The 11,574-nt window shown below is 37.4% G+C and overlaps 1 protein-coding gene and 1 long non-coding RNA gene across 2 annotated transcripts; both read right to left on the bottom strand.

The window, feature by feature from the left end:
- On the bottom strand, positions 1 to 2,240 carry LOC140168522 (uncharacterized). The gene is made up of 2 exons (XR_011861220.1): positions 1,935 to 2,240; positions 1 to 189 (listed from the first exon to the last, which is right to left on the bottom strand). It is a non-coding gene; the product is annotated as an uncharacterized lncRNA (long non-coding RNA).
- Positions 2,241 to 2,250: 10 nt separating this feature from the next.
- Positions 2,251 to 10,318, bottom strand: LOC140167766 (monocarboxylate transporter 12-like; the record flags this gene model as incomplete). The annotated part of the gene is made up of 4 exons (XM_072191056.1): positions 10,090 to 10,318; positions 7,324 to 7,528; positions 4,147 to 4,287; positions 2,251 to 2,837 (listed from the first exon to the last, which is right to left on the bottom strand). Coding segments are annotated over exons 2-4 (918 nt in total), but the record flags the coding sequence as incomplete, so codon positions are not given.
- Between the last annotated feature and the right edge of the window lie 1,256 nt (positions 10,319 to 11,574).

The raw sequence follows: 11,574 nt of genomic DNA, 5'->3' as shown, positions 1-11,574 counted from the left end.
AAAGAATGATGTCAATATTTTTCCCTCAATCGTGCCATATCTACAGGAATGATAAGACTGGTCTTTGTCTTCGTCTATCAAGCTCCACCCAAACATGATCCATCACGGTGATAATACTGTTTAACAACATTGCACTACCAGCAGTGTAAAATGACACTCGGTAGTCTCCAGTTACATCATAAGCATAACCTAAAAATGGGAAAATGAGAAAATATTCGGCGTTATTAAGGCAAAACGTCCGTTTTGGTCCTATAGCGCTATCGGTGCCCGAAGAGGTACCGATGTCACTTTTTATCGTACCCTGAACATTTATACAGTGCAATCGTTTTTTATTTAAATGGAAAACAATAACACTATGCAACAGATAATTATTATGCTTGATACAATTTATTACGTCTCCAGGGAGTGACGTTAAGATTCATCGGTACACAACCGGGCACCGATAGTTCTATAGGACCAAATTCAAAGAAATAAAGTATAGTGAATAAAAGCGATCTGATGAAAAATGCATCCAATAAAACAAAGACCGCTACGTGGCGTGGCGTAATGGTTAGAGTACTTACCTTTGTGCAAGAGGTCCAGGGTTCAATTTCCGGTGGTTAAGATAATTGACTAGGGTTCATCTAGAATTGGGTATATGAGTCATGATAGTACTCGGTTCTTCGGAGGGGGTGTTCCCAAATTGTACTGTCCAGTGTTCAGATAGGCTTTCCTGGGTTATCCTTGGTTGTTAATCCCGATGAATTCAAATCAAATCAAAATACGTTTTGCGATAACTAGGTGATTTGCTCAACCAGAAAACAGAAGTCTGATTTTGACATTTGTTTTAGAATAAACATAATTATTTTAAAAAACCTTGGGAGAATCTAAGAAAGACAAACTCTGACATTTACCCCTAACACTCATAAATACCACAAAATACCACGATGTGTGGCTACTGGTCGGTGATCGTGTGTATTGCATGTGGGGTGGTCTAAGGTTCGAATCCCAGGGGTGCCAAGTGACTTCTTTCTTCATCTTCTCTATTTTTTCGTTTCTTCTTTAACTTCCGATAGCAAAAAGCAGGGTTGGGTGTTAGGGTTATATTACATGAATTTTCCTAGATTGAAGCCTATGTTAACCCTAACACCCATAAATACCACAAAATACTACGATGAAAACCACAGCGCATGCGTGAGTCCCAGAGTCTGCGATGACGCAATCACCCTAAGTGCTATATGCTCACGGAATCGCTGCCCAGGGCAGCGTTACCGGTCAGTGATCGTGTGCTTGGCATGTGGGGGATCTAAGGTTCGAATCCCGCGGGTGCCAAGTGACTTCTTTCTTCATCTTTTCTCCTTTGTCGTTTCTTAGCAAAAAAGTAGTAGTTGGGTGTTAGGGTTAATATATACGACTGTGTGATTATTTAAGATCACATATTGCAAAGATTATTTCCTTACACCACCGAAAAGAACGATTTTCGTCAGTTTGAACATGTGAGATTAGAGAAATTGAATATGCTTTTCTACGAATTTAGGAAAATATATACTCTTCGATATCAATCAGAAGACAAGCATATGTTCGACAACCTCCTATGTGTCATTGGTCGGCCCAACGACGAGTTTGTACATGTACTACATTGAAATGTGTTAAAAGGGTAAAGGGCAAGGGGCAACCAGTTTGGCAGGTTATCAGTGGAAATGAATGTTAGGGAAATGTTCAAGTATACATGCAAGTCCTGCTCGATACCATCGCATCACAGGGTTAGACAATTTATGGTTCTAAATTTGGCTTCCCTAAATCTGGTATGTGAAAAGGGGAGCAATATTTTGTCACGTCAAACGGGCAGCGGCAAACACTTTTGGCACGGCCAAAGAGGGAACGCGTTTTTGGCACACCATTTTCAGAGTTTACCACCCCGGGTACACATAATCATGATAATAGCCCGTACTTACCCATAAGAGGTAGAGTAATTAATCCAGTACCGTCCATCAATAACGTTGCAATTCCAAACATCTTCTTAAAATAGTTAACTCCAACCACCTCTCTTAATAGCAAAGTGGCCAATACGTAATTGGTGGATTGGGTAAATCCAAGAACTGCGGCGAAAATTGCCAATACTACATATGACTTAGCGAGAGACCCAAGTAAACAGGACAGACCTGCTATGCCTAAGAGTAAACTTTGCAAATGGAACGGCGACATGATCTTTTTGTCAACAATTGGGGCATATCCAAGACGTCCTATTATCCCACACATTGCAAAGATAGACAGGAGAACAGCCGCGTATGTTTTTGGTATTCCAAGATTTATGGCGTTTGAAACAAAGTACATCAGTGATGTATAGTACCCAAAACCGTACAGCATGGACGATACAATGCATATCATTACAAAACGAATGGATAAAACGTTCGTGTAGGATTTTACAAATGCTTTTGAATGCCTCCTCACATTCTTGGCTACAGATGTTCTCGGGTTCGAACTCCCAGAAGGCAAACTATTAAAATTGATGATTCCATTTTCAAAGTCGATATTTTTTTCATTTTCAGAACTTTCCTTTCTTGTTTTTAAGGTAATGTCTTTAACAACCGGCCGTATTCCTGCCATGCTAATCACTTCAGATAGGCTCATTCGATACAAAGAGGTAGACGCGCAGGTATTTCCCAGCATGCCTCCGCAAATCAACATAGCGCCTCGCCATGAATATTCATCACTTAAGTACCTTATCAAAGGAGCGAAGATGAATAATCCTACGCCGGCACCTGTTACTCCTATTCCGGTTGCTAGAGCGAGTTTCTTGTCGAAGTAGTAGCCTAGTACTACAATGCTGTTGGTGAATGCGAAACCAGTGCCCAGCCCTGAAGTGAAGAGCATAAAATAAAACGTTATGCGGCTTATCTGCTTGTCACTGATTTAAATATTTGAAGTTATTACCCCGTAATTTCCCTCATTATATGTTTAAGGTACATACCACAATAACAAAAAATAATGAAAGGAATATGTGCCTTCGCGGCTATCGATCGGACCACTCACCTTTGACATAGCATTAGGGATTGTTCATAAATACATTGGTGGAGGTTGGAAAATTTGGAACCTCGGACATCATGGATTCTTTTATCCCCCATTTTTATGGTCGAAATTTTTTTGATCCCCTTCATGTCCTAAAAAACCAAAATATACCGTATATGTTATCAACTCATTAGCTAAAAATTACAGTTTGGCGTTATTACTTCTTGTAGTCATAGTGTTACACCCAAATTGTAAAGTACGCAAATTTTGTTGATTTGAAGCTTGAGAGTACACAATTGAATATATGAATACAAAAGCCACCTAAGTCCATACTTTGGCCAAATTGAGTTAAGCATGGGAAATTGTTGCTATACATAGGCCTGTCATATGTATGAAAGAACAACTCAAATTCATTCTCTGTGTCTATTAAGCATGTGAAAAATAGCATGTATGAAAGAATCACCCAATTCCATGATTTGAGTCTTGTAACACATTGATTGAAATCCATTATGTATAAAAGTCCACTTGTAACACATTCATTGCTAGAGAGTGACTTTTGAACAAAAAATGGGTTTAATAAAGGAAAGTGTGTGGTTTATATTACATGGCAGAATGCTTATCAACATTATACATACCTGTGTGCTTTATTTTGTATTATCATACTAGTGGTAATCTCATTCTAACATTGTTGTCTTTGTATATGATTAAAAAAAAGTCCAAAATTTAAAATGAACCCCACGAAGTCCCTGAAATGCTAATCGTCATACCTAATACAGGTTAATCCACTCATTTGCACGTAAAACTTACCATATAGACCAGGTAAATCTAACTGAAGGAATTAAAATGATACACAGGTTTTTCTCTCAAAATCACTTCCTATGGATTTAGGTGGCTTTTGTATTCATGTATTCAATTGAATACTTAACATTCACGAAAATTTGGAATGTGCATGCCTTGTCGTACATTTTACTCTCAAATGTTTGTTGATCCCACTCGGACTGAATTTGTTTGATTACCCCCCCCCCCACCCCCACCCCCCTTTTTAGGACCCTAAATTTATTTTTTTGATTCCCCATATTTTCCCACCTCACCAAAGTATTTATGAACACTCCCATACTTTGTCACAAATACAAATATAGCCTATGTATTAATACGTACCCATAACGGCCATGATGATATAAAGATGAATAATGCTGGTGATCCAAATGGAACAAGTGAGAGAAATAGACGCAAATAATCCACCGAAAAATGCTTGCCATCGACAGCATACGTATGGACTAATTACACTGGATACCAGGCCTGTAATTAAACAATGTAATACATATCATTATAATACACGCATTGCAGGCGCTGGAATGAAATGGCAATTTTCTCCGTTTTACCCCATTAGTTTGGCTTGAAATTAAAAGGTGATCAGTGAAAACTCACGTTTAAATAGCGGGAATTATATTGCCTATGGAAATCACATGTTATGGCTTTAATACACCCTCAAAACACTGATTAAAATGGTTTAGTTAAAGCATCTGACCTAAAATTGGTAATATTTTGACCAATTTAGTTACTTAGTATAATTAAATCTACTTTGCTTTTTAGACCAACACCAGTAATAATTATCGTGGTGTCCAACTTGTAGCAATGTTTAGGGGTGGTGAAATAATTATGTGCACCCCGGGTGGTTTATAGGGGGCAAAGATTTGTTGGCAGGCCAAAAGGGGGTAAAGCACTCATATGGAAAGGCTTCTATACAAAAACGATTCTCTTATAAACCATGATGCGCACAAGCAGAGAACAACAAACGGTCAATGTCTACAGTCTTTGATTACACTACATGATTGAGTGCAATGTAAGAGCTGTGGAGCTTCTAGCTGAAAATGGGCCTCTTTGATTGGTTTTGTCGAACTCTCAAGTGTTCCTTCATCCAATCAAAAACAATTTGATATCAAACGAAAGCTAACACTTCCCCTAAAAACACTTTCAGTCACTAGGTCAACAGATAACGCAATTCAATGTTATAGCAAGGCGAATGTTGAAAATCTGTTGAAAATTACCTACCCAAGCAAATTTTTTGACCAAAATGTAGGTTTTAAAAGTCAAAACCTCAAGTGTTACTTACAATATTTTTCAAATTTTATGTCATGAAATGAAAAAGCACAGTTATATTGTCCATATACTAGAGTCACTAGAATGAGCAATGGTCAATTCTCTTTAAATTGTAAATCTTGTGCAAAGGGTTACTATATTCGCCTGTTTTGTCATACGGTAGTAAATTTAATGAGTTTTATAAAGAGCGCTTACAAATTTATATGTTTGGCAGGCCAAAAGAGGGGGAATATTTATGTCAGGCAAGCGATTTTGTTTTTGGCACGGATATTTGGGCACCATTTTGATATCATGGTGTTAAAACATGTTAAGGAAACATTATAAATGATTTCATTTGAACAAAACCAAAATGTAACTCACTATTGATGGTTTCGCCTATCATGGTCGGTAGGCATCATCAGCATGATGGTTGTAGATCCTTACTTCCGGTTGGACGTAGCCCGGCCGACGAGGGTGTTTTATCAGCCAGGAGAGGATCATACACGTGACTAAGAAAGTGGGGGCCCCCTCGTCTCTGTTCATGACGTTCGGGCCTCTTCTCCTGATCCAAATGGATTCTTTGATTCTTCTTGTATTTGCATCTCACTCTTTGCACAAAAGCATTGTCCCAGTTGATGACATGGTTTTGCGGAACTGCATGGTCCGCAATGGCGGACTTAGACTTTTCACTCCCTGATTGCTTGCGAGATTGTCGAGTACGGTTGGTCGGCCGAGATACGTTCAACCGGAAGTAAGGATCTACAACCATCATTCTGATGATGCCTACCGATCATGATAGGCGAAGTCGTCAATAGTGAGTTACATTTTGGTTTTGTTCAAATGAAATCATTTATAATGTTTACCAACAAACCTGATGAATCTATTTAAGGGAACTGGAATGAGCGTTTTGAGCGTTTCGACAGCATTTTTTTGTGGGACATGAAAGCACATCAGACCTATCGAATTGCATTCTGAATACGAAGAATGTCTTTCTGATATCAAATAATTTTCATTTTATGAAATTCACGATATAATACAAATTTTATGACAAATTATTAACATTTGATATTTTTCACATTTTGGAGATATAACAGTCCTCGAAGTAAATTTTATAAATTTAATGATATAGTCTTAAAGTAGCTGGGAGGAAAAGCCGACGATCAATTGAAAATGTTGACCTTTCATATTGAAGATATGGATTTTTTCCCAAAAAGACCTAATTTTTTTGGTGTTTTGGGAAAAAATCCATATCTTCAATACGAAAGGTCAAAATTTTCAATTGATCGTCGGCTTTCATCCCACCTACATACACTTTAGGTTGAAATCATCAGATTTATAAAGTTTACTTCGAGTACTGTTAAATATCAAAAATATCAATTTTTAATGATTTGCCATAAAATGTGCATTACATTACGAATTTCAAAAAATGTAAATTATTTGATATCAGAAGGCCATTCTTCGTATTCAGAATGCAATTCGATATGTCTGATGTGTTCTAATATCCCACAATAAATACTGTCCAAACGTTCATACCCCTTCCCTTAAGGAAACGTTCAAATACGATGTTCTACTCGCTATGCTTTCATCATTTGTGATGCGATCAAGCAAAATCAGTCGGAACTCGGAAATATTGATTTTGAGATATAGCCAAACAAAGTAAATATTTCCTTTTGTTTCCTCTTGTTTTGGAAACTCTTTAAGGGGGTACTACACCCCTGTGGTAAATTTGTGACTATTTTTGCATTTTTCTCAAAAAATAATAACACACTGGTAAAAGTTATGTATATTATTGGGGCAAGGAAATCAATTACTACACTGAAATTTCAGTGACTCAAGACAAGCGGTTCAGTATATATGATAGGAAATGAGGTACATTCTAGCGGTACCTATTTTTTTTAATCATAAATAATGTAGCGCTTGTCTTGAGTTACTGTAATTTGAGTGTAGTAACTGGACTCCTTACCCCTATAATATACATAACTTTTGTTACCACTGTGTTTTTAGTTTGTGAGAAAATGCAAAATATACATAAATTTATCGAGGGTGTAGTACCCCTTTAATTGCTCATATCTTTGGAACTAGGTGTTCAATTTTGATGGGGTTTTCTGCAATATCCCGCTTTGTTAATGCTTTTTACTATCCTATAAGAAACTGAAAATTTATTATTGCCGAGTTCCGACTAATTTTGCTTGATCGCATCACATTTTTTAAAATTCATATTGCTATGTTGTCATTCCTTTATTTTTTTTTCTTTACCTGAAATGCCATATCCACCTATGGAAACAGCACTACTCCAGCCAACTGCCTGAGCACTGGCTTCAAAATCTTCCTGCCAATCTACGTAGAACACTCCAGTACATCGTAGGAACCCAAAACTCAGCGAACTTGTTATAAATACACCAAAGAGGACGACCCAACTCCATCCGCTGTCCTTGCAGGATTCCATGACATCTTTTCTCTCCTTAAAATGAAAACAGGAATGTGAGAGCAAATTTACACAAACTGACACGACGTTTAACTCCCGGTCAAACCTGCTCCTAACTTTTCTCTTAATACCAAACTATTCTGGACCTGGGTTCATGGATCCATTCACAATAATAGAGAGTTTGTGAAATGAAGTTTGAAAATTTACTTTAACTTCTACGGCAACTTCATATTATTCGATTGAATTTCGTTTTCGTCTTTTCGTGTTTTTAAGCTCGGAACATGCGTAACAATGGGCGGTCAAACGAAGGGCATGTGTAAGCGACTGCATCCCTTCAAACTTTCTCCCTTTTGTTTGGTCAAGTGGGTTATTGATCACATCTCAAGATTATTGACAAAAATGGGCAAGAAAGGCCTCAAAACGTAAAATATCACGGCTGCCAACAGGGGAGGGTCAAGTATGAGGACAAGATGTTCCAGTGGGGGCTGTCCCTCCACCTTGGCTACCGCCACTACACCTCCCTGGTCCCTTCCAATGCCCTTACTCTCCTCCTCCCTACCCCTTTCTTAACAGACACAACCTGTGATCTATAACGGCGCGCTATTTTTCGCTTTTGCATCACGATTTCTGAACCAATTTTTATTTTTCTTGTCTGGATAACGGCACTAAAAACAATAAGTTTATTCAAAAAAATTGTCCTGTACCAGCCCACCTTGCCGTGAATGCCGCTCGAAAACTGCATGATAAAAGGCATGTCATTTTCGCGATTTTGGATAAAATTGATGTGTGAGCCCGGAGTTTGGACGGTACCAAGTGGGGGGGCGCAAAGCTTCACTTTTACTATAGGTAGTTGACATCATGGGCTACACAACACGTACAAATGCCTGCAATAGCAATTGAACCGGAGTAGGTTTTGGCAGGAAAAGGTCATCGAACTTTACACGGGGTCAAATTTCAAACTTCCTCAAATTATGTTAAACCATTCCTATGTATTCCACCAGTCACAAGGGTTCAGTAAATGTATAGTTTGACCTATCTAGGACGTTCTTGAGTTATAACAGAAAACGCTTTTGGCTCTATGGGAGTCAAAAATATCAAAATGCTCCGATTTTTGGCAAATGAGGTGTAATAATGTTCGTTTTGATAAATCAATTCATATAAGGATAGGATTGCACCATCTTGGCTGTTTCGTTACCTAGGTAGCACATCAAAATAGGTCAATGTCACTACGCCTCAATGGTACTCAATAAAACAAATGTGATGTTTAACTCAACTAGAGCTATCTCGATCAGACCGATCGAGTTAGCGATTTACCTCCCTCTGACTTTTTTCAAAGGTAAATCAGTCGAGTTCAGGCTGTGATAAGCTGCCCCAACTCCTGTCTAGACGGGCACAACCTCGACTTTCATCACGAGCTTGCCACGACTGGCACTTTGCTCGAGTTAAATACCCCGCGTCTGTACTATAGCAAAAGTGGGCCAAGGTCTTCTTCTTGAGGTCATTAGATATTGAACGTCCATGAACTTGATTTCCATACCAAGGAAGTGAGATCCCACAGATTATGTGTGTTGACCATGATAGAATGACACTTCTCTGGTTCAATAATCCAAGGTTATTGATTAATATATTGATATCACGGAAATCCCGGAAATCAATACACACGACATTATGTATAAGGGTCGCTGCAGACTATGCGTATTCGACGTAGAATAGTATAATGTAACATTTTATTTATTCTCATTCTATATACATTAGTACATTTGTATTAGGGCCGCTGCAGACTTTTAGTGAATGTAGAATATTCGATGTAATAAGTCTTCGTTAATCTATTCCCATTCTATTTCCAGTAATGTTTAAGTTCTAAAGAATGTTTGATGACGTAAACTATTTTATTCGCTATATAAAACAACTATTGACTGTTTTATATTCGGGGCATATTAAATTTATAGGGCCAAGGTGATCTCAAAACCATGACTATGCCCCTCAACTTCGTCTCGGGGCACTGGTTTTGAGATCACATTGGCCCTATAATTTTAACCATACCCCTCATAGCAGTCATACTATAGAATGTCTGGTGGAAATATATTATCGATTTTACATCATCAAACATTCTTTAGAACTTAAACATTTACTGGAAATAGAATGGGAATAGATTAACGAAGACTTGTTACATCGGATATTCTACATTCACTGAAAGTCTGTAGTGGCCCTAATATAAATTACGCCATGTACACGTACATGTACACGTACATGTACACGTACATGTACACGTAGGCGAGTAGCCCTAGGCCTTAATCTTATTATTCGCGATTGAATAGCTGTCGTGTAATGTTATACCGATACACAATAATTATCATTTGTGTTACATATTATCGATTTTATGGCATACTACCTTGTAATATTTTCTTTAAGCTTTTTGACGAGTCAGATTGTACAAAGCCTGGGGTTACTAAAGTAATAATGAAAAAATACTTTCGAAGGGCCTGATGATGCCTTTCTACGCCTATAACTTGATAAATTATACCGGCCCGTATTTATTACGTTCATGTATAGCCCTATGATCATGTCATACATGTATATCAAGTCTGATTTCTTACCTAAAATAATGCTACACCAGCCATGATAACTTGACGATCGGGTAGAGCACGTTGTCTATTATGTCACACTCATGTCAAGATTTGATGTGCCCGATTATGTAATCCTTATGTAGTGACTTTTGATAAAATTAATATCTTTCTTATCTTCAGACAATAAACAAATATCATTATATAATGAGTAAACGACCACTGCAGATTATTTGTTGATAATGTCCCGATGTAAAGTCGAGGGAAGTTGTATATCATCGCGCGTACAAAAACAAATCAAGTAAACGGGTCTTTTTTCCCGGGGGCCACTCAAATATAATGTTGTAAGCATGCCTGACCAAAAAACGCGTGAAAATGGGTGTTTTTTTCTTGGTTGAGCACGTTACGCGCGTTACGCGTTAAGGGGGCAAAAACGGTGATTTTCATGAAAAGGGGTAGTTTTAAAATCGTTTGTAACGCATTTAGGGTAGGCCCTACCATTTCAATCCGCTTTTTAAATCTGCTGAAACTCCGATTCCGAAAAAAGTTTATTCCAGTGCCGGAATTCCCCGTTCGTAGAAATGTTTACAGCATACTCCAAACCAAGAGTGTCACTGTGTTATGCAAATATATTTCATTACGTGTTACATGTGATTTAACCATGGCCTCTCATTCTATGTAAAATACCGTTTAGATTAAAAAAACGTGCATATTAATTAATGACGTAATATAAATGTTGCTTGAATTATGATGGGTATATAGTTAAGCGTTCTATAAATATAATCTTGTCTTATCCAGCCTTGATTGACAGCAGGCATCTACCTCACCTCTATTGAAGTATAAAGCTGATTGGTACTTGTTCAACGAGCCTGTCATGTGCGTGACCAAATTAATCTTGAACCAGATGGCGCATTTATTGCAGCTGAAGAAATATTTTTTATACAATATTTTCAACTGAGGATATTTTTTATGACCCCAATGTCCCAAACTATTAAGATTTGCATTGATAAAACAAAACAAAAAATGCCAAAGGGCAAAATTTTCAATTTATCGTCGTCGGCTTTTCATCCCAGCTACATACACTTTAAGCACATTATCATTAGTTTACTTCAAGGACTGTTACATATCAAAAATATCATTTTTTAATCATTTGCCATACAATGTGTATTATATCACAAAATCAAGTTGTTTTACTTTAAGGGGGAATAATACCCTGATTTTCATCAGTACCCCTCTTCTTTTTTTTATTGCAAATTTATGAAGTACATAAACATGTTCATCATCTCATGTCCTGAACTTTAAAAAAACCTCTACCTACAAAGTGCTTTTAAACCATTTTAGTATATCATTTTTGCCCTATATACTTTTTTGTTTACCTGTTACTATGGGATTATAGTAACTCAGTATGTGCCTCAATCATAACAAAACATAATTTATTCTATTCAAGTAGTACTTGAATAGAATAAATTATATCCTTTGTTATACCATATTCAGACTGTGATCAACTAGGCATGCTAA

This window comes from Amphiura filiformis, chromosome 13 (assembly GCF_039555335.1).
Source record: "Amphiura filiformis chromosome 13, Afil_fr2py, whole genome shotgun sequence".
Classification (NCBI taxonomy): Eukaryota; Metazoa; Echinodermata; class Ophiuroidea; order Amphilepidida; family Amphiuridae; genus Amphiura; species Amphiura filiformis.
The sequence above is the reverse complement of the archived record's forward strand: the minus strand, read 5'-3'. Positions and strand labels throughout refer to the sequence as shown.